The 22640-nt window shown below is 67.2% G+C and overlaps 1 protein-coding gene across 1 annotated transcript in view; it reads left to right on the top strand.

Moving 5' to 3' along the window:
• Positions 1-22640, top strand: part of Slit3 (slit guidance ligand 3) — a 218741-nt gene that overhangs the window by 141958 nt on the left and 54143 nt on the right. The window contains 3 exon segments of the mRNA XM_048334159.1: positions 7157-7228; positions 18827-18898; positions 22030-22193. Coding sequence (XP_048190116.1) covers positions 7157-7228; positions 18827-18898; positions 22030-22193 — 308 coding nt within the window.

Genomic DNA, 22640 nt, shown 5'->3' with positions numbered 1-22640 from the left:
CCAGGCCTCCCCAGACGGGACACCATCCCGGACACGGGGCGTCTCCCTCGGTGTCTGTCTGTCCGTCTGTCCCTTCCTGTCCACTCTTAGCCGTGTGCACGCGCGTGTGTGGACCAGCGCCGAGGCTCAAGCTCAGGGCTCGCCGCTCTTGCTCAGCTTTTCCGTGCAAGGCCGGCGCTGCGCCACCTGAGCCACGGCGACGTGGGGATCGGTACCTCACCGGCGCTCCCGCCCGGCTTCGAACCGCCATCCCGGGCAGCTGGGATCGCGGGCCTGTGCGCCACGGGCGCGCAACCATCTGGGATCGTTTTCTTGTTTTTCCTGGGAAAGGAGAATGACCACACCACGTGCATCACACGCCGAAAACAGGCGCGTCGAGCTCTGAGTCCACCGCGTGACACCGCACGGTTCAGGGCGCGCGACCCTCGGTCTGCTCTAGTTCCGAAATGATTTGGGGCTCCCCGGAAGGAGGCTTCCGCATCCTGTCATCCCCTCCCCCCATTCCCTCGCACCCCAGCGCCCCGCCGGCGGCCACTGACCGCCGGCCAGCCCTCTGGACTTTCCTGCTCTGGACTCCCTGCCACTGGAACTCGCCACACCTGCCCGGTGTGCAGGGCTCGCCAGCTCCGTCCAGGTCTCGGTAGGGGCTGGAAGAACTTCAGGTCTGATTTTTACCATCTGCATACTATTCCACGCTGCGCCTGCCCCTCCTTCGGTCTCCGGGGTGTCCACCGATGGACTGGGGGGACAGGCTGCCTCTTTCTGCCTCTGGCCCCCTGTGAACGGAACCTCTGTGCCTGGACCCCTGTTCCCCATCTTGGGGCCGAGCCGGAGCTGCCGGGGAAGCACAGACGCGCCTTCCGAAGCTGCCAGCTCCTCGGACGCCGTGTCCGCAGCCCCCCCCCCCCCCATCGAGGACTCTGGTTTTCCATCTTTCTGGGATGGGGCCCAGGTGACCAGGAGCTGGGGTGCAACATCGTGATCCACACCTCGTCCCCCGTGCCTCCGTTTCTCCTCCTGTGAAAGCCGAGCACCAGAGGATGCGTGACGCCCACCGGGCGCGTGACGTCGTGGGCGTGGGTGCGTGCCGGCCGCCGTCCCAGCCCCGGGAGCCGGTGCGGAGGAGGAGAGGCAAGACTACGAAACGGGGTGGTGAATCGCTGCGGCGTGGGGGCGTCGCAGGCGCTGTGCTGTCCCTCGCTCGGTTGACCGGCATCGGCCACGGGCGCGCAGGAGAGGGGCTGCACGGCGACTCTGCCGCCCGGCTGCCGGTCGCTCCCCTTCCCTGGCTGGGGAAAGGCGAGGGTTCTCTCTGGTGTAAGCCTTGTTGGCCCGAGTTTCCTATAGTCCAGCCTCCTCACAAAAAACGGTGGGTGTCTGAGCCGCTGGCCGCCCCCTCAATCTGGGAAGATCGCAGGAAATACACCTCAAAGAATAGATGCCCACATCAGGAACAGAAAAGACGAGGCGGAGGCATGGCCGTGAGCCTCGGCGCATCTGAGTAAAACCAACAGGAGCTGCTCTTAGATTAAGACCTTGTGAGAACTCGGCCTCGGGCCGTGTAACTTCAGAGCCAAGAGGGCGACCTTCCCGATTATTCCTCCGTCCCTCTGCTCTTGAAGCAAATGGAATTAAGCAACGCACCCCCCCCCCCCAATGCATTTTTTTTCCGGTTGCGTGCGTTTCATTCGTGTAATTCTCCAAACTGCCTTTGGGCGGGACGAGACCAGCTCTGTCCGCGTTGGGGACACCTTGACTACGGCGGCTGCCCTCGACCGCCCCTCCTCTCTCTACCTCCCCCCCTCGACCCCACCGCCCGGCACCGCCGGCCCCAGCTCCTTGTACTGCGGATGTGGTGTCCACGGACGCGTATGACCCAGGGTACATTTTCACACGCGTGTGTACGGTTTCGCTCCGGCGTGCACGTGGGAGAGAGAGAAAGAGTGCTCCGCTGTCTCTTGGAGCCTGGCGTTTTCCCAGGCCCATCCATTTCCCTGCAAATGGCATCCCGTTGCTCTTCCTGATGGGTGGGTCAAGTTGGAGAGGGGGGTCACTCATTCCTGTAGATGGGAAGTACGGCCCTGGGGCCCGGGATGGAGGCCGTGCCCCGTCCGGACGCGGGGGGTCCCCGGGCTGGGGGCCGGCCCCGTGGTGACCGCGCGCCTGGGTCCCGCTGGCGGTGGACGTCAGCCTTCGGCCCACTCAACCCCAGCTTCCCTGTCGCTCCGAGGCCCGGGCTCGGCCACCCAGCGGGAACGATCCACCCGTTTCTAAGGAGGACCCCCCCCCAAGCCCCCCGGCGGGTGGGCAGAGGACGCCTGGCTGCTGCTTGTGCCGCTGGGTTTGGATTTAGAACCGAGGAGGAGGTGACCCTCTTCCTGCCGGCTAACAGAAGCGCCGCGCGGCTTCCGGCTCTCCGGTGCCTTTGCGGAGGGGGCGTGGGCCGGGGCCAAGGGAGAGGGCGAGCCTCGCGTGGACGGCCGGACTGAGGCCGGCTGCAAACCTCTCACAAGCAACGCCGCTCCCGCCGGAGCTGCGGGGACACCAGCGAGGCCTCGGGCTGGCGGGCACGCGGTGCTTTCCTGTGCTTTGCTCGGTCGGTGGTTGTCTGGGCGGCTGTCCTGCCTTTATTTGTCGCGTTCACACTCAGGCCAGGCGTGTGTCACACACCCATCGCTGCCCGAGCGCTGCCGGTGTCCCCCGCTGGGAAGTCGAGTGTGCCGAGCGGAAGTCAAACGACCCACGAAGAGGTTCGGGAGAGGTTCGACCCGCGTGGCCCCGCAAAGCGGCCTTGTGGAAATGGATTCCCGTTCCAGGGCCGGCCGGGCTCACCGCAGGCTGCGCCGCCCTGTTCTGCTCGAGAGCTCAATTCATTCATCCGGGCCGCGTCCCTTACCGAGCAGGGTCGCTGGACTGAAGCCCTTAGGTAACAGTTATCCAAGCCCAGCTGCAGGTGCGCACGCGGGCAATGTCGGGGGGCCGCGCGTACCCGCGCCGGGGGATTGTAAGGCGCATTTGGACGTACGTGCCCACAACAGGGAGGAATTCGATGGCGCCGGGGTGGGGTGCACGAAGCTATCAGTTCAGTGGACAGGGTCTTTGCTGACCCTTCAATAATTCATGGATTGGTAAACCTATCTGTGTGCCTGGATTCTCAGGTCTGGGGGGGGGGGGTGTATTAAATGTGTAAAAGAAGAGAGGCGCCTCCTCTCCTTGCTCATCTCGGTGCAAAACCATCGCAGCCCCTGGCTGACGGGAGGAGCAACCCCTGGGAGCAGGTCAAGGCCTCCGTTTCCACGCCACGTGCAGCCGGCCCTCGATTACTGGAACTCTGTCATTTCTTTGGAACATAATTATTTTTCCTCTTCGTTAAAATAACCTTGAGCTTTATTTTTATTTTGGAACGATCCCAGCCTGCGGCGGCAGCAGCAAGTTCACCTACAACGTACTACGCCTGGATAATGGTGCTTACAGACATGCTAAACTGTCTTTAAAAGGGGGGGAAAAAAACAAACCGTGGTGCACTTCTCGATTTCTTGTTTCCCGCTTCGAGGACAACTGGGTAACGCGGGGGAGAAAAGAGCTTCGTGTCTTCGTCCTCTGCTTTGTTTCATGAAAGCAGGGGAGGGCCCAAGTGTTCTCTTGATAACGGCAGCAATCTAATTCTCCCTAGCCTAAAGCGGGGGGAAAAGTGCACCTTAGGTGTGTGTGTGCATACGTGTATATACACCTGCATACGTGCACACGTCAGAGCATGATTTTTATTTTGTCAGAAGCAAATCCTAACCCAGTCCCATAACGATCACTGCTTGGAAACCACAGGTCAGGCAGGCAGCCTCCGAATTCTCCCAGGCCGCCTCGCCTCCTTCCCTACCCGAGATTGGAAGCTCTGGTAGCGGCGCCGTTGAGCGACACGGCCGGCCGGCCTCCTGCCTGGTGCCGGCTCTCCTCCGCTTTGCCTCGCAAGGTCCGTGCACAGGTCCTTGCCCACGTGGGGGTCGAGATGGGCCAGAGGGTGTTTGTGGAGCTCGGCCCCTTCTCCCAGGGGTGGGGGGGCTGCGGTCCCCGAGCAAGGCGCTCCGGCTGGGTCAGGGCGGCCCCACACGCACCCACACGCAGAGGAGCAGGTGTGCCGGCCCCGTGCGTAGCTGGCTAGGTGGAGAGTCCACTGTGCTCCAGGCCAGCTAAAGCCTTTTTCTGGAGATTTCTGTTTCCCGGGCATTTCTCCTGGGGATGCAAACACGTCACTGAAATCCTGAAACAAACTAACTTACCTTTTCCTCCCTCCCTCCCTCTCTCCCCCCCGCCATTGTGGTTGGGAGATGACTTGCTCCTCATCTATTGTAGCTGAGTTTTTAAGGAGTTAGGTTTTCCCACCGCCGAAGAACTCTTTCTCTGCCGTTACAATTACGAAACTCGACACTGTCACGGAGCGGGCTGAGCCGAGATGATAGAGGACATAATGCTTAGACGCGGGGATTCCAGCGCTGCCCGTGGAGAGTGTTTTCGGCCCTCGTTCTTGCGGGCTCTCCCTCCTGGCTTGTTTATATTCTCAGAAGAGAAAAACACGGGAGTGAGGGGGAAGGCCGGGGCGCCGGGCGTCTGGGCCCGGCTCCCGTCGGAGGATTTCTCCCCGCGTGGACCGTGGCGTCGGTGACGCTCACGCCGTCTACCGACACACCCAAGCCTCCCCGGGAAACGCGCGATCGTTTGACGTCGGGACGCGTGGGGGGGCTCCGTCCGGTCATTCGGAGACAGGGCGATGGCCACGTCACGCAGGAGCGTGGGCGAGGCGGGGGTCCCGGCAGCGAGGGGCCCCGTCCCTTCCCGGCCTCCGCCTTCCGCCCTCTGCCTCGTCCCACCGCGGATCCTTCCGGGCTCCCCGCTAGAGACCCGCGTCTGGGAGAGCCGGGCTCCTGACCCAGAGCGTAGCGCCACCACTCGTGAGCGCAGGGCGGGGCCGCCCCGTGACCCGCAGCCCCGTCCGGGACACGCCCGGCTCGCGGGGAGCCCACCGCCCGCTGCGCCCGGACTCTCTCGGGTCTCTGGGCTGCGTGGTACCGGGCGGGACCCGGAGAGTTTGCAGCAAACCCCGGGAACGGTGGTGGATTCTGAACCCAGCGTTGGCCTGATAGACACGCATCCTCCGCGCCCCGAGGCCAGAGTGGGGGCGGCGAGGACGCGCCGTCGGTTCCCCACCAGCCAGGGGACCCTCTCCTTCCAGGGCCCGTGTTCCCCTTTTAGTCTCCTCTCACCCCCGGGGGTCCCCCCCTTCCTGTGACTTTCTGTTAAACACGCCCCCCACCCCGCGAAGAAAGTGTGTGTCTTTAGGGTCCCCTCTGGTTTCCGGTGCTCCCCCCCCCCCCGAAGCGTGCGGAGCGCGGGGGCCGCGCCCCCGCCCCGGCTCCCCGAGCCGGTGACTGAGCGGCGCGGGCCGCGGGGCTGCGTTCCCGCCGGCTTCAGCATGTTCCCTGGAGCGTTTCTTGGAGCCAAAAGCCAACTGGCCCTCGTTTCTGCTGGGTAAGGCCCGGCGGCCTGGGCGGGGACGGGGCGGGGGACGGGGCGGGGGACCGTCCGGGGTGCTGCTCCGTCTCACGGTTCACCCCCGCCGTCTCAGCCCTGTGGCACGGGGCGTCCCCGGGGGCCCCCCACGGGAGGCAGAGCCCGTCACCACCGAGCCCCAGATGCCGCCACCCGCTCCGCACCCATCGCCCGTCCGCCCCGCCTCCCTCTGATGGCGGGGACCACGCCACCCGCCCACGGCCCCCCGGGCGCTCCCCGCCGGGTCTCCCGTCCCCTGAGGAGCGAGACGCGGGCCACCCCGCAGGGCCTCCGGTCTGAGATGGGTGCCTGTGCGTCTCCTGGGCTGAAGGAAAGAGAGGGGCGACCCACGCATGGGGAGCCGCCTGGCAGCCCCGCTTCCCACCCAGAGGCTCCCCGCGGGGCAGAGGCGCCGGGCAGCCCCACTTCCCACCCAGAGGCTCCCCGTGGGGCAGAGGCGCCGGGCAGCCCCGCTTCCCACCCAGAGGCTCCCCGCGGGGCAGAGGCGCCGGGTGCCGGGAGCCGTGTCCCGTGGGCCGTCCCTTCCGCTGTGTTTAGGGGTTCATCGAGATGTGTGTCGATAGATGCCCACGCACAGGCCGCGGGCGACCTGGTCACGTGGAGGTTGGGAGTGGGCATGGTACCTAGCCCCGACTCGCTCAACCGTCCGTGGCTTCGGATTTAAAGAAAGCGTGTGCGCTTGTGCCTCCCCTGAAAGCCCCGACTGCCCGTGGCACGGGTGCGTGGGGCGCGGAGGGAGGCGTGACTTCACAGGACCGCCGCCCGCACGGCTCGGGGAGACCGCGCTGAAGGCGATCCGGAGACGGGCGCGCGGCCCTCTCCCCGGTTTGCATGTGGGTGACACAGCTTTAAGACGGGAGGGCTGGGGGCGAGGGGGGGCTGCTCCTCCCCGTCCCCACCTCGGTGGGCCTCCTTAGCACCGGGGCGCTGTGTTCAGTCACAAAGTGTTTCCGCGGGGTCACCTGCCAGATGGGCCCCGTGACGGGGGGCGGAGACGGCCAACCACCGCAAGCATTCGGTGCTTAGAATAATGAAAGGACTATAAAATTAGATTAGCGGAGGCTAATTTGGAATCGGTCTATTCCCCCTGCACCCTCTCGGCTGCCGGGCAGATCCAGTCTGGAGATTCCGCGCTGTCAGAGCCGGGGGGGGGGGGCGGGGGGCCCGGGCGGGGAAAGGGGGCCGGGGAGAGGGGAGGGCGTTCCCGAGGTCGCCGAGGGCAGCCCGCTGACCTCCAATGATTTACAGGCCCTTAGCTTAATGAAATTGTTTCAGTGACATGACGGTAAGAGCTCGTAATGGATTGGACGCCCTAATGTAATGAAATTACTCCCTCCTGCCTAAAAAAAAAAAATGCGCAATTCATATTTACTGAGACCCGGCAGCCTGGGGCGCGGGGCTGCGGCTGCCTCAGACGGAGAGGAGAGGCGAGGCGGACGGCCGCCCTGCGGGAGCTGCGGAGGGGCCCAGCCGGCGAGGGGGGGAGGACGCCCTCCCTCCCCGGCCGGCCCGCCCCGGCCCGCCCGCCCGCCCGCCCGCCCGGGCTGCCCCGGCCCCGGCCCGCCCGTCACCATGTCCCTTGCTCTCCGCACAGGCAACTGGACAACAACCGGATCAGCTGCATCGAGGACGGAGCCTTCCGGGCGCTGCGGGACCTGGAGATCCTGTGAGTGCGAGGCTGCGGCCGCGGCCGGGTGCGCGTGTGCGCGCGTGCGTGCGTGCGTGTGGAGAGTGTGCGCGTGGGCGCGCGTGCGGGGACCCGCGTGGAGGCGGCGCGCGTGCGGTCCCTCCCGCCGCGGCCCCCCGGGAATCCCTCCGCTCGCCTTGGCCAAAGTGTTGGCGGGCAGCCGTCGTGCGGGGGGGGGGGGGCCGCGGGGGTGGGGGGCTGGAGCTGGGCACCCCGCTTCCCGCCCGGGGAGTCTGTGTGAGTGCGAGCACGTGCCGGGTCCGCGGGCAGCGCCGGAGCCCTGGGCCCCCGGGGGGACCCCGACGCGGGACGGGGGACCTGTGGGCGGCTCGCGGGAGCCCCGCGCGGGCTTCAGGCCGTGGGGGAGCAGAGGGACGGGAGGCCGTGTCCCCGCCCGTCACCCACGCACGACGCCCTCCTGGAGCAGACGGGACCCGGGGCCCCCGTGGAGGGGGGGGGAGGGGTCCTGGGCTCCGGGCCCGGCGGCATCCCGGGGTGGCGGGAAGGGACGCGGGACTGTGTGCATCGCATGGAGGGTCCACACCCGCCGGGCCGCGTCCGCCCGGGGAAGGCCGAGGGGGGGCTCGGGGCTCGTGGAGCGGAGTCAGGAGCCGCCCCACGCCCCTCCCGGCCCCGCCACGCCCCTGTCCGGCCGCCCGGCCAGGTCTCGTCTCCGTGTTCCCGTCGCGCAGTGAAGGGGCTGTTGGTCCCCTGGGCGGTGACGTCTTCCCTGCGGGAGGGATTACAGCCGCACAGTGCTAGCCGCTCTGTGACGAGAGATGGGGTTGGTGGAGCCTCCTCCGGCGGGACGGGGGGGGGGCGGGGGGAGACGAATGACAGCCACGGGCTCCTGTGAGGGTCCCGCAGGATGGACACGCGCACGCACGGACGGGGCCCCTCTGTGCGCCACGCCCCCCTCGCCGGCCTTTGAGCCCCGCGACGGAGGGGGGCCGCGATGGGAGGGGCGGAAGCTGGGAACCCCCGCCGGGAAAGGCGCCGTCTCCGTGAGGACGGATGCCCTTCCCTCCCCACGCGCTGGCCCCGGCCTCCGCGCCTGCCCGTGGACGCGCACGCAGGTCCAGAGGTAGAGAGGCAGGCCTGCTCTGAGCGAGGCTGCGGCGGGGGGGGACGGGGGGGGACGGGGGGGGGCTGGCAGGATGTGCTCCGCTGTGGCAACACCTCCGGCGGGGGACTGCTAAAGACCCACTCGCCTCTCCCCTGCCTGAGCCCGGGCAAGGTGAGGCCAGGCCAGGACCCGCGGGTCACCAGCCGCAGGGAGAGCCGTGACCGCCCGCCAGCCCCGAGGGTCACTGCGCTGCGGGCGGTGGTCTCCACGCCGCTTCTGGGCCGTGGGGCTGAGCCTAGCCTCGAACCTGTGAGCTCCGTCCCTCCCTAGAGAAGAGCTGACTCCAGCGGTTTGTGAGAGGTCCTTCCCACCTGCCCCTCCCGCCCCGCCCTCCCCCCCCAACCCACCCCTACCTCCTCCCCCTCCCGCCCTGCCCCCCGGCCCACCCAGGACAGAACCCAGAACCATCCATCTCCTCCCCAGTCAGGTATCTGTGTGTGGGGGGGGGGGGAGAGGAAATCATGTCCAGCTACAAGTTAAAAGCTTACAGAGCTATGACCCAGATCACAAAGTCACAAAAATAAAAGTGATCATTCCTCCCTCAGCCCCTGCTCATCACACACACGTGTGCGCGCACACACACGCACACGCGCGCGCGTGCACACAGAAAGCACCACGGCCTCGGATGGGTTTATGGATGCGGAGCGCTGGCTCTGCGTTCAAGATGCCCTCAGACGAATCATCCTCGGTGGCTCCGTGGGTTTCCCATTTCTAGCCGGGGCCTTGCGCGGGGGGGCGTCCGTCTTCACGGCGAGCCCCTCAGACATCGGCCGGGGCTGTCATCTCCACGCTCGGGGGGCCCCCACCCCGCCCCGCCCCAGCCCCACCGCCGTCCTGGGTACCCAGTGCGATTCAGGAACCGCGTGCCAGGAGACAGGAAGTGGGAAGTAGGCGGGCGCGCCAGACGCAGAGAGAGACGGAGACGGACAGAGACTCAGCTCGCCCCTGGGGGGGGGGGGGGTCGGAGGTCTTGGGGGGTGACCGTTGGCAGGCTGAGGCGGGCTTGCTCCGTGACGTCACTGGGCGTGGGGACGGGCGCGTGGCCGCCGGGCGGGGCGGCGGACGACGTCAGCCGCCCCGGGGCTATTTCAGCCCCTTCCTGTCCCTCCCTGGGGCTGAAACGCCACTCGAGGCCTCGGGTTCTGAGGAGAGAGGGAGGGCGGCGCTGGGCACCGAGCGTGGGGCGCGGGGAGCCGCCCCCGGCCTGGCTCTCCAGACCGCCGGGAACCGGGAGGAACAGCGCGCAGCGTGGGAGGCGGACCCGGGAGGACCGGGGGGAAAGTGAGTGAGGCCCCAGCTCAGACCGGAGCCGGGGTGGGGGGTACGCGCGTACGATCCCGGCCGGCCGTGTGGGAGAGGATGGGGGGAGGGGGTCTGAGACCCGCCCAGGGCCAGGGTGCCGCCTAAGCGGGAGAGCACCTGCCCCGCAAGCCTGCAGCCCTGCATGCAACCAACCCCTGGAACCCGCGGAGAGGAGGGGAGGGGAGGGGAGGGGAGAGCAGGGGAGAGGAGAGCAGGGGAGGGGAGAGGAGAGCAGGGGAGGGGAGCACGGGCTATCACGGAATCATGTCCAAGTGCTCACGCCGTTCCGGGCAGGAGTCACCGTGAGCACGGTAACGGCCCTTTCCGGGTGGGCAGGGGCCCCGCTTTCCACCCCCTCCTCTTACAGAATAGCCCCTCCCCGAGCCGCCAGCCACTCCTAACTAGTAAGTGACCAGGTGCCCCGCTGCGGGACTCGGTGGGGCGGGGAGGCGTGACTCGGGCCCCCGGGGCTGGGCTGGGCGAGGGCCGCCCCGGGCTGGCCGACGCTCCTTCCCTTTCCCAGCCCACGGGGCCCCTGGGAGCCAGGGGCAGCGGGCAGCTGCAGACAGCGGGTCCCGGGTCCTGCTGCACAAGGGGGACTCGGAGGTCCGGCCTTGGCGTTCAGAGTCTCCGACGTCCCGTTGGCCAGACTCGCCGTGTCTGCACGTCCCCTTCCATCTCCCGTGATTCTGTTGAGAAAAGGAATCTTAAGCCCCTAGTCATGGCTCCGCCGGCCTTCACCTCCCGCACTGAAGGCCGTGAGCTCCCGGGCCCGGCTTCTGCGAGTCGCCCCGTTGCCCCCCCCCCCCCCCCGTTCACCACATCGTGGGCTTGGTTTCCTACCAGTAACTCGTGCCAACACCGGCTGTGCCAAGGCTCCAGTGGTGGGCGCCCCCGTGGCGTGGGTCTGGGGTGAGGCTTTCTACCCTGCCCCCCCCCGGGCATCGCGCGGCTCTGCCAGGTTCCCCCCCACCCCGGGGCCAGCGGACCGTCGTGGGTCCAAAAGAAATGGCTTACACTTGAAATTTAAAAAATCAAGAATATAGACAAACCGAAGGAAAACACGAAAACCCAGTGAGTGAAACACAGGATTAAGATCCTGTTTGCCAACGGTATCGCGGGAGATGAAAAGGTTGGGCTCAGGGCTGGGGATATAGCCTAGTGGCAAGAGTGCCTGCTTCGGATACACGAGGCCCTAGGTTCGATTCCCCAGCACCACATATACAGAAAATGGCCAGAAGCGGCGCTGTGGCTCAAGTGGCAGAGTGCTAGCCTTGAGCGGGAAGAAGCCAGGGACAGTGCTCAGGCCCTGAGTCCAAGGCCCAGGACTGGCAAAAAAAAAAAAAAAAGAAAAAGAAAAGGTTGGGCTCAGCAACGCAGACCACCCGGGACCTCAGAGCCCGCCCCGGTGACCCTGCCAGCTGCCCCCGCCCCCCGCCGAGCCCCAGGACCAGCCGGGCCCTGGGGAGTCCCAGCCGCTCTCCCGGAAACCGGGGTGACGTCCCGAGGGGTCTCAGCTCCTGCCCGCCAGGCTTGTCGAGTGACAAGACGTTCAGGACACCCCGGGTGTTTCCGGAATGACCCGTGGCCCCGTCTTGCCCGGGAAGGGAGGCTGTCCTCGTGTTGAGGGACGGCGGGAGGGCACGTGCGCGCCCCACAGAGGCGGGGGGGCCGGGCGGCCCGCGGGGGGGATCCTCCCTGAGTGCCGCAGGCAGGTTTTTGTTTTCTCTTTTAAAAATGTGACACTAGCATTTCGCACCTGAGAATTGGGACGCCCGCCTGCAAGTGCAGGTTTCTGGCTTCTCCTGCGAACGCAGAGACGCAGGAGGCGCGGGACCGCGGCTCTGCCGTGGGGGGGGGGGGGGGCGGCGTCCCCCCCCCTGGGATGGGGCGCGAGGAGGAAGGGCCTCTGGGGAGCCGGGTGGGGTCCGAGCCCCCGGGCGGGCGGCGGCGTGGGGGGGAAGGGCCTCCGGGGAGCCGGGTGGGGTCCGAGCCCCCGGGCGGGCGGTGGCGTGGGGGAGGGGAAGGGCCTCTGGGGAGCCGGGTGGGGTCCGAGCCCCCGGGCGGGCGGTGGCGTGGGGGAGGGGAAGGGCCTCTGGGGAGCCGGGTGGGGTCCGAGCCCCCAGGCGGGCGGTGGCATGGGGGGAAGGGCCTCCGGGGAGCCGGGTGGGGTCCGAGCCCCCGGGCGGGCGGTGGCGTGGGGGGAAGGGCCTCCGGGGAGCCGGGTGGGGTCCGAGCCCCCGGGCGGGCGGTGGCGTGGGGGGGGCGATGCAAGGTCTCACGTGGCCGTGGAGTTCCCGGCGTCGCCGTTCCTCCCCGCGTCTCTCTCCTACCCTGCTCCCCGCCCCGTGAGTCATGAGCGCCAGCGGGGCCGCACTGACACTCGTGGGCGCGGAGGGAGGGAGAGAGACGGGCGCCTTGTCTGTGCGTTCACGAAGCGTGTCGCCCGGGGCCCCCTGGGAGGTGAGGACGTGGTGCTGTGTTTGCACACTCTCCCATGATCGGGGCCCGGTCCGGACGTGGTTTTGAGCACGGCCCCACGGCCGCTTGGCGGAACTCTTCAGCTGTCCCGGGCAAGGGCTTCTGGGTTTGCTTTTCTCTCAGGCCGGTGCTGCTAACGGTGATTTGCTCTGACAATCACCATTCAATTGCGCTTCGCGAAATCCGCGCGTCGCTTCCATCCAGCCCCGCAAAGCCCGGGAGAAAACCAGATCTTCTCTAAATGATCTTGCGCTCCTCCTTCAAAGCCCCCCCTCCCCCCTCGCACGCGCGTGTGCGCGCGCGCACACACGCACACTCAGACTCCAAAGTCCGAGGGCCGTCCTGCGCAGCCAGGTTTTCAGAGCCGGCCTCGGGGTGGGGTGGAAAAAGTCCACATTACTCTAGAATCTAAAATCACAGCGGAAGTCAGCGCGCTGCTCCGGCCCCTCTGCCTCCCAGCCTGGCAGCCCAGACCCCGCCGCCGCAGAGGGGGGGAGAGGGGTCTAGCGGTGCCCAGCTCTCGGTGTGGCCGGCCAGGCCGTGGGTACTGTGTGTGCCTGCCTTTGGGGGGGGGGCCACGGACACCGGGACCAAAGCCCCCATCCAGCAATGACACTTCAGGGTCACACTGACCCTCCCGGAAGTTTCCGGTGAGATGCCAGGCTGGTGAGGCCCAGGAGGAGTCCTGACCACTGGTTCTCACCTTAAAGAACAAATAATAATAAGCCATCCCACCAGAAAACCTCAGCGGTGGGAAACGTCCGTGGAGGAATGGGGCCAGAAGTGAACCCCCCCACCCCCCGCCCCCCGCTTTCCCCATGTCCTTCCTCGGTGTCAAATCGTCCCTCCGTCTGGCTGGGCGCTCAGCCTGCCCCTGCCCACCGTGGCCGGCTCCGGGCCGGGGTGGTTTGGTTCACGTGTGGGTTTTGTTTCTCACTGTGACTTGGTTGTCAGTACTAGAAATCCGCGAGAACAGCACGGGGCCCCCGCCCCGCGGGCGGTGTGGACGGGGAAGGCCGGGCTTGCCACCGCGCCACTCTGCACCGCGCGGCCCGGGCCGTTCACGTCCCAAGATGACCTGGGCAGACCCTTCCGGAAGCTCACCGCCCACTGAATCAGCGTCTGCTGAGTCTTCCTCGCGTCAGACATCAGACCCGGTCCTGCCAGTAAGGAGAGCCTGGCACGGAACACTCTCTCTCGCTCTCTCTGCCTCCCCTCTCCCTCCTTCTCTCTCTCTCTCTCCCCTGTAGAACGAGGATCACACACCTAAGTAGTTACCAACCCTACGGACTCTTCCTCCTCCCCTCCCCTTTTCTGCCTCCCCTCTCCCCTCCTCCCTCCTCCCTCCTCTCTCCGTGTGTGTGCACACCAGTACTGGGGCTTGAGCTCAGGACCGGGACGCTGTCCCTTGGCCTTGTCCCTCGAGGCTGGTGCTGTACCCCTTGGGCCGTAGCTCCCCCTTCATTTGCTGGTGGTCAAGTGGAGACAGGAGTCCCGCAGACCGTCCCGCGCGAGCTGGCTCTGAACCTCGATCCTCCGACCTCAGCCCCTGCGGTAGCTAGGGTTCTCGCGTGAGCCCCCGGGGTGGGGCTGGTCGTGGCCTCTCTTCTGGATGGCAAGCTCTCCGGCCGGCCGCCGGTTCGGGGGTCACGGGTCCGCCCTGGGCCTCTGGCGGGTACCGCGTGTCTCTTTACCCCTGTGGGTTTACGTGACGCCTGGAGACCGTTTAAAAAGTCACCTGGCGGGTGAGCGCCGCGCGTTTAAAAATAGCGCGCAGCCGGCGCCAGATCGCTCTGGAGTCGGGAACAAATAGTGAGACAAAAACCCCAGCTGCTCTGGCTTGGGCTGCTAATTTGAGGTGTCAGAGGAGAGGCCGCGGCGATACGTCAGAGAACGAGGCCCCTCGTGGGATCATTAGGCTTCCTGACCGTCGAGAGTAATGGTCTCATCAGCGCGCATCGGTTGTTTTCATTAGAAGCCCACACGATGGTTATGAGCTTTCATTTAAACGGTCCCCAGGGAGACGGAGCGCAGGGGCTCGGTGGCACTGGGGGGGGGGCGCTGAGGAGAGCAGGTAAAGGGGAGGGACGGGGCTTCCCACTCCCTCTCCCCTCCCCTCGTCTCTCCTGCCCTCCCCTCTCCCCCTCTCCTCCTCTCCCCGCTCTTCTCCCGGCCCGTCTATGTTCTTGCTTTGGGGACATACACTTTAAAACAGCCGTCCAGCCCGCCGCGAGGCCCGCGGTGCCGAACCTTGACCCCCGCACGCTTCCCCCCGGCTCGTCTGTCGGGGCTGAGCGCCCCCTCTCTGCAGCCCGGGCGGGGCCGGAGCCTCTCGCACCCGTGACCGTGGCACACCTTGACCCCCGCATGCTTCCCCCGGCTCGTCTGTCGGGGCTGAGCGCCCCCTCTCTGCAGCCCGGGCGGGGCCGGAGCCTCTCGCACCCCCTCCACGGGGAGGTGGACGCCACGGCCTCCGCCGCGTCAGGCCCCAAAGCCGCGTGCGCCCGTGGCGCCGGGGCCGCGTTCCGCGCCGGCTCGCCCTCCCTCCCCCCCCCCGTCCTGGTTTCCGGGTGTTCTTGAGCACGCGCGCACGTCAGAGCGGCACGCGACTGGGGAGAAGGGCACTTGGGGAGCTCAGATCCTCCGGGCCCGGCGGCGTCGGGGGGCGTCCTCCCTGGGCCACGGCGCCAATGTGAACGCGGCCGTGCGTGCGTGCGTGCGTGCGTGTGTCCTGAGGGAGCCGAGTCAGCAGGGGCGTGGGCTCCGAGCCCCTTGGAGAACCCCGATTCCCGGCGCCGTGACGGTGAGCAGCCAGTCAGGCACAGACCAAGGACGGGGGGACGGGACAGGCCGCGGGGGGGGGGCGGCGTCCTGAGCTTCGTGCCTCTTGTCTTGTCACGCCTGAGCCGGGTGGGCGTGGGCTCCCCCGCGCCTCCCGAGCCGCAGCCCCTCCGTGTCGGCCCCTCCGCCCTCCCACAGGCCCCGCGGGACCCTCTGCGTGGGCCCCGCGTGTGAAGGACCGTCCCGGCCGGTCCAGGCTCATTCTGAACAGACCTCCCCTGAACACGGCGACCGGCCACTCGCCCAGTGTCCTCCTCGGGGCCCCCCTTGCGTGTCTAGATTTAGGGGCGACGCGAGCCTGCCTTGACAGGACGGGCACAGGCCGGGCGGCCGGGACGGGGTCTCTTCCCAGCCGAGTCTGGAGCCCCTGGAGGGGTTCTAGCGGCGGCCGGGGCGCCGGGCGGGCGTCCGGGAGGTGGGCTCGGCCCTCGTAGCGCTGCGCGGTGCTCCGGGCAGGGCCGCCGCTCCAGGGCCGATGCCACGGCGCCGTGGACCCGCCGCGAGGCGCCACGCCGAGCCAGGAGGGCCCAGGGTGACAGAGCGGTGGCCTAATCGGAGGAGACAGAGGGAAATGTCAGCCTGATTAGGTTTGCCGGGGGGGGGGGGGGGGGGCTGGGCCCAGCTCCTGCACCACAAAGATGGCTATCTGGGGAGACGCGGAGAACGGCGCGGGCAGAGGCCAGAGGACAGCCGGGGACCCGCGCCGGCCTCCACCGCCGGGAGCGCCCCCGATCAGAGCTTCCTGTACCCCAATAGGGAGGTCCCGCCCCGCTGTGGACAGCCTCCCTCCGCCCTGCCCTCTGCCCTGCTTTCCTCCTCTGCCCTTGGCGGGGGGGGGGGGGGTGTGGAGCCATCCCGGCCGGGAGCAGCCCGGGCCCGCTGGGGGGGCAGGGGGTGAGCATGCGGGCACCACCAGGCCGAGCGGCCCGGCTCCAGCGTGAGGGGCTCCGACGGGGGCACCCGCGGGCAGCGGGACAGACGGACGCGTGGGCTGGACTAGCCCTGCAGCTGGCCCCGGGCGTCGCCTCCGGGGAGCCCCTGTGTGGCCACGGCACCCCGGTACGCCCCGCAGAGATGGCAGGACGCACACAGGCGTTCCGCCTGTGCTCTTGGGGAGGAATGCTTAGTCCTTAATGGCCGGGGGGGGGGGGGATCAACGTTCCCTGCTAGCGCACAATCACGAGGGGCTGGCGAGGACCGGCCGCGTCCCAAGGGGTGGTTCCGTGCGGAGGTGACGGCTCGGGCCGGGCGTGTATGCGTGTATGCGTGTATGCGTGTATGCGTGCGTCGTGACTAAGCCGGAGAGAACGTCGACCAGTACCGGGGTGAAAGGTAGCCCCAGAATAAACTCCATGTGGTAAAGGGGAGAAAGACCGGAGGGGCGAGACGGTGATCTCAGAATCGCAGGTAGGAGACGCTGACTCAGTAGCTGTGGGGTTCTAGAGAGAAGGAGTCCAGGCAGCCCAGACATTCCCAGACTCAAGTGACTCCCGGGACTCAGGAGGCTGAGGCGGGAGGACGGAGAGTCCACGGTTAGCCTGGGCTCCATGGTGAGACCCTATCTCAAAAGACCCAAACGATCGGGGATGGAACTCAGTGCCGGGGCGCCTGCCTGTGCGTGCAAGACTCGCTCGGAGTTCCATCTCAAGTATCGAGAGGGGGGAGGGGGGAGAAGGAGGGAGAGAGGGAGGGGGATAGAGAGAAATAAGAGACCGAAACAGCCACAGAGAGAGAACAAAGGGAAGAGGAGATGGGGACCTTGCAGGTTTGATTAAATTAAGGGTCTGGGGGAGGGGGCCATGCTGTATTCCCAGAAGCCCTAAATGTAATTACGGGCGTCCTTAAAAGAGAAAGCGGTTGGGAATCAGTGGCTCGCGCCTGACATCCCAGCTGCTGAGGAGGCTTAGATGCGAGGATCGGGGTTCGAAGCCGGCCAGGGAAGGAAAGTCCATGTGACTCTTCTCTCCAATGAGCCACTGGAAAGCTGGAAGTAAAGCCGCGGCTCCAGTAGTAGAGCACTAGCCTTGAGCACAAAAAGCTCAGAGACAGCGCAGCACTGTACCCAGGTCCCTGAGTTCAAGCCTCAGGACCGCACGCCTCCCCCCCCCCCGCCCCCGGAAAAGAGGAAGAAGGTGTTCACGGTGAGATCACAAGGGGCCCGAGCAACTCAAGTAAAGGAACGCGGGTGACCTCTACTAGGTGCAAAAGGCAATGAAGCCCTTCCCGCCGGAGACTAGAAAAACAGCCCCAGGAGCAAGTCCAAACTCTAAGAGAGTAAGTGGAGGCCGCCAAGCCCTGCTTACCTGCTCTAGCAGCAGCTGGGCCCTAACGCAGACCTCGTTTCTGGGGTCAGGCTTGCTTGGGTTCCAATCGGGGCACCATGGAATTGGGATGGGGCGACCAGCCAGCCCCTGGCCGGGAGCCTGCCCTGGTGTCTAGAAACCGCCCATCACGGCTCATGTCTGAATCACCACGCAAGCGTTACCGGACGGACGGTGCTAGGAAGGGGGGGCCCGTCACAAGGTAATGAGATGAAGAAAGCGATCGGGCTGGGAACGTGGCGTGGCGGTAGAGCGCTTGCCCCGAATGCGTGAAGCCCTGGGTTCGAATCCTCAGCTCCACATACACAGTAAAATCCGGATGTGGCTCTGTGGTTGTGGGGGTAGGGTGCTAGCCCTGAGCAAAAGAAGCTCCGAGACGGCACCCGGGCCCCGAGTTCAGGCCCCAGCACTGGAAAAAAAACAAAAGGAAAGTGGTGGGCAGTGACGACGTGGACCGGAGAGGCCCGCTCTCACCCGCCGCCCCTCTGCACCGGGGGGGGCGGACGCCGGTTCCCCCCTCGAATGCCAGACGGCCAGGCGGGACACGCGACGCAGACGGAGCGCGGCGCCGTCGGCATGGGCAAAGGCTGCCGAGGCCGCAAGCCAGGCCGGCCTGGTCCCCAGCGAGGCGGCCTGGCGGCTGCCCGAGGGACGCGCGTGCGAGGGGCGGCGGCTGGGCTGGACGGCGGGGCGGCCGGGTCCCCGCGGCTGCCCGAGGGACGCGCGTGCGAGGGGCGGCGGGCTGGGCTGGGCGGGCGGGGCGGCCGGGTCCCCGCGGCTGCCCGAGGGACGCACGTGCGAGGGGCAGCGGGCTGGGCTGGGCGGGCGGGGCGGCCGGGGCTCCCGGTCCCCGCGGACCCGGGCCCTGGGGCTGCGGTGGGGAGAGCCGCTCCTCTCGCACGCGCCCCGAGCTCCAAGACCGGCTCGTGTCTGACCGGGGGGTGCGTCCCGACCCCACGACCGCCGCGGGGAAAGCCAGGCTTGTTCCACACGTGGCGGGGGTCGTGGGGCCGTGGGCGGCACAGGTGCGTCCTGGCTGACCGGCCCCCCCCCAGGCCGAGGTAGGGGGGCACGTGTCCTAAGAGCGGGGTCCTCGTGACCATGGCGCCTTCCAGGCCAGGTAGCTCCAGGATGAGAAACGTTGGCCTGAGGACCATCAGAGCCTGGGGGGGGGGGAGGTCATGGCGGGGGGGGGGGGGGGGGGGGGGGAGGAGAGGCTGAGCTCGGTCCCGCCCCTGCTCTCGCCGTAGCTCCCCAGCGGCAGCCGCGGGGCCCGGCAGGGCCGGGCGGGGGCCGGGGGCACTGGCTCTGTCCTTGCGAGGACCCAAGCCCCCCGCACGCAGTAGGGTTGCAGGAGGAGGAGCTGTGCTCAGAACGGGGGGGGGGGAGGAAGGGGGGTGTGGGCGTGCAGTCTCGCCCACCCCCCGGGAGCCCCTCCCCTCCTCCCCTACCCTCCGCTCGGGTCCCCATCACTAACTGCCGCCGCCTTCCTCCTGGTCTCCACAGCACTCTCAACAACAACAACATCAGCCGCATCCTGGTCACCAGCTTCAACCATATGCCCAAGATCCGGACTCTGTGAGTACCCGCCCCGTGCCCCTCCCCCTCCCCCCGCCCTCCCCCGCTAGCTGAGGGCGGCCAGGCGGGGCGTCTGCTGGGGACTCGGTGGGAACCGGCGCGCCTCACCTTGCCGCGGGGGGGGGGGGGGGGCTGGTGGAACGCCGGCTTTTCACCGGCATCGGGCACGTGGCCCGGCCCGTGGCCCTGTGGTACCGCAGTGGTCGTGACCGATTTCCCCCCTGGGGACAGAGGAGGCGAGGAAGCCGTCTGTCTGTCTGTCTGTCTGTCTGCCTGCCTGTCCCTGTCCAGCCCACCAGGCCACACCACCACCCACCCCGCTCCCCACCGTCTTCTGATACACGCCAGTGTCTGGCGTGTGCCGGGCGTGCCTCTCCCATGGCTGCCCACCCTGCTCTAGTTACACGGACACCCCGGCTCCTCCGCCTCCCAGCCAGGAGCCCCGGGCCCCCCCTCCCTCCCCCTGGCCGCTCTGCGGGCCTTTCCCGAGGCGGGCACACCGCCACGTCGGTGGTGGCCGCGGAGAGCCGGCCCTCCACTGGCCCCGGGCACGCGGCTCCCCTCCGTGCATGGGGGGGGGAGTGCGCATCGTGTCACACCTGACACGGTGAGTGTGCTCCTCGCGTCGCACGCCTGACTGGGCGACCTAGACTGAACTTCCCAACCTGGACGCCGCGCGTGGGCCTGGGGGAATGACCACGGCTCCTCCCGCCGCCTTTCCTGGGGTCCCCTCTGCCCGCCCACCTTTTCCTGGGCCCCTCGGGTCGCAGCCTTGGGAATCCGTCCCCTCTCTCCCTTCGGGAGCAGGGCGGGCCCGTTGACGGAAGCATAAGGTGCCATTCAGTCCTCAGGGACCTCTGCACAGCAGCCAGCCACACCCCCTGCCCCCTGTCCCTCTGGTCCCCCTCCTTCCTGAGCTGGAAGGTGCAACCAAAGCCCGGGCCCTAGGCAAGAGGCTGGAAGACAGCCTCGGGGTGCTTCCTGCCTCCCCCGAACCCCTTGGGGCGCAGGAGAATATTGGCCCTCCCCTGCGTGCAGCCCCCTGGCGGGGCGGCGGGGGGGGGGGCCGGGGGAGCTCTTCACTTGCAAGCTCTATCTCGCGTTCTTTCCAGTGTCGGGGGGCTGTAACAAAGGTGCGGCAGGGAACGAGGTGGCTGGGGGCCTTGATTGAGGAGCCCTAAGGTGTGGGGTTAGGGTTAGGGTAGTGCTGGGGCCCTGCTGGGGACACAGGCTGTGGTATTGGGGACCCCCTGGGGGTGCAGGAGGCTGCTGTACCCAGAGGCCTGTCTGGGGTGTCTCTGGGGAAAGGCGGCAGGGTCTGATCTCCCTATTTCTGGTCCCAGTCTTCTCTGCGGTCCCAATGCTCATCTGCTGGGTTCAATCAATCAATCAATCTCGTGTGCTCCCTGTGCTCCCTGGCCACGGCCGCTCCCCCTTTAGTTTAATTTCAGAGATGGCTCCATACGGAACTCCTTGGAGACCGGCTGACTAATCCCCTTCACTGTAATTAAAGCACGGGGTGGGGGGGGCGGGGGGCTGAGGGTGGAGGAGAGGGGAAGGAAGTCATAAATGGGATTTCCAAAGGAAAGCTTTTACATTGAATCCAGAAAGCCACATTTTATATAGCAAATGAACCCTGAACTCCCCCCCCCCCCGCCGCCCCCCGTCTAAACAGATTTGCTAGAAATTTAATTTAGCATCTGCGGCTAAAAGGCACCTTCGCAAATTGGTGTTTGTACCGGTCCCCCTCACATCCTTCCTCTGGGTGGAGCCGGTGAGAGGTGTCCCCGCCCCAGAAGAGGGCAGAGCCGCTGTCGGAGGTGCCACTGAGGGGCGCGGACGGCAGGAGCCGAACCATCGCCCGGGGACCACAGAGCAGGAGTGGACGCAGGAGAAAGAGAGCCGGGTGGACAGGGGGCAAAGCCGGCAGAGCTTCCGGGTGCCGCCGAGACCCGTGGCGTCCCCAGCGCAGCCAGGAGGAGGGAGGTGGCCGGGTCGAGACCTTCCTCTCGGAGGGGGACGGGGCCGCCGGCGGGCAGGCCCGCCCACGCTCAAGTCTCGCTGCCCTCGCGGTTCTGCTCTCTCAGTAGGAGCCAGCGTCAGCCCCCTGGTGTGCCGTCGCAAGGTGGTTGGAGAGGACAGGGCGAGCCCTCCGCCTCCAGCACCGGTGGCGCTGGCTTGTCCCCGCCTGGGCTGGCCCTGGGAGGGGTCCTGTGCTTTCTACGTCGCCCTGGGCCCCTGCTTTTCTGTGGTCCCACTCAGGAAGGGAAGAAGTCCTTGGAGAAGGGACCGAGGGACAGGAACGTCTGTTTCCAGCTTAAGAAGCTAGGTGGCTTTGGGCTGGCTGGTCAGCCAGAATGAGAACGACCAGCCTAACGTGGTCTTCAAAAGGGAGCATGCGGCGTTCTGGTGATCCCGGGGAAAAAAAAAAGAAGTTGGATTTTAGTTGTTGTTTGTGATGGTCGTGGGGCTTGAACTCAGGGCCCGGGCGCTGTCCCTGAGCTCATTTGCTCAAGACTAGCGCTCTACCGCGTTGAGCCCCAGCTCCACTTCTGGTTTTCTGGTGGTTCTTTGGAGATAGGTGTCACACGGTCTTTCCTGCCCAGGCTGGCTTTGAACCGCGATCCTCAGATCGCAGCCTCCTAAGTAGCTGGAGTGAGCCCCCAGAGCCTGGCCCAAACCCCCTTTTTTCGTTGTTCTGTTCATTGCCGCCATCTCCTCACCCTGGGGTCCTGCGTTCCTTCCTCATGGTGAAGCCCGTTGTCCTCATGCCAAATGGGACACCCGCCCTTCCCCGTGGGAGCCCGGCCAACTCCACCCGCTCCGCCCCTCCCACACATGAAGGGGGGCCGGGTCCCCGCCTTCGATCTCCAGCCGGCCTCGCCCCCAATCCTGCCGCCCTCGCGCCCCTGTGTGTGGAGGAGGAGAGACTAGAGCGGGATTGCGGTGGACACGGGGAGAGCCGGGGCTCGGGCGGCGGGGCACAGGAGAGCCGCCCACACCCCCCCACCCCCACCCCCCGGCTCCTGGGCGTCACGACGCTGGGAGAGTCGCGGCAGGGGTGCAGAGGTGGGGACAGCACCCTCTCCACCACGGTGACGCCCCCCCTCCCTCCACCCCTCCCTCTCCAGGCGCCTCCACTCCAACAACCTGCACTGCGACTGCCACCTGGCCTGGCTGTCGGACTGGCTGCGCCAGCGAAGGACGGTGGGCCAGTTCACCCTGTGCATGGCGCCCGTGCACCTGCGAGGCTTCAACGTGGCCGACGTGCAGAAGAAGGAGTTCGTGTGTCCAGGTGAGGCGGCCCCCTCCCTCCCTCCCCCACCCCCCCACCCCCGCGACCCCCGGTCCAGAGCCTCGTGGAAGGGAACCCCGCAGCCGGCCTCGCTGAGTGACTGCAGGACGCGTGACACAGCCCCGTGACGTGGGTGTGTGTGTGTGTGTGTGTGTGTGTGTGACTCGGGAAGTCACGTCTCCTCTGCCAGGTAAACGAGTAATACCAGCTCAGACCTCCAAGGACGGGGTGGGGGCACCGACCGCCCTCGGTGACTGTGGGGAGCCGCGGGCCCCCGATTGTGGGCCTGGGAGGCAGCGGAGCCACCGCAGATCCCCCCAGAAGACGTAGCTCTTGAAACGGGCTCCGAAGGGCGCTGGCCTGGTTGTGCTCGCTCTACACGGATAGCCTCCATTTCCACTCGCTTCCTTCTCTGTCCTCGGGCCGGGGAAGTAGAGCTCGGCCCTC

This window comes from Perognathus longimembris, chromosome 25 (genome assembly GCF_023159225.1).
Source record: "Perognathus longimembris pacificus isolate PPM17 chromosome 25, ASM2315922v1, whole genome shotgun sequence".
NCBI lineage: Eukaryota > Metazoa > Chordata > Mammalia > Rodentia > Heteromyidae > Perognathus > Perognathus longimembris.
Note: the sequence above shows the minus strand (reverse complement) of the source record. Positions and strands in the feature narration are given on the sequence as shown.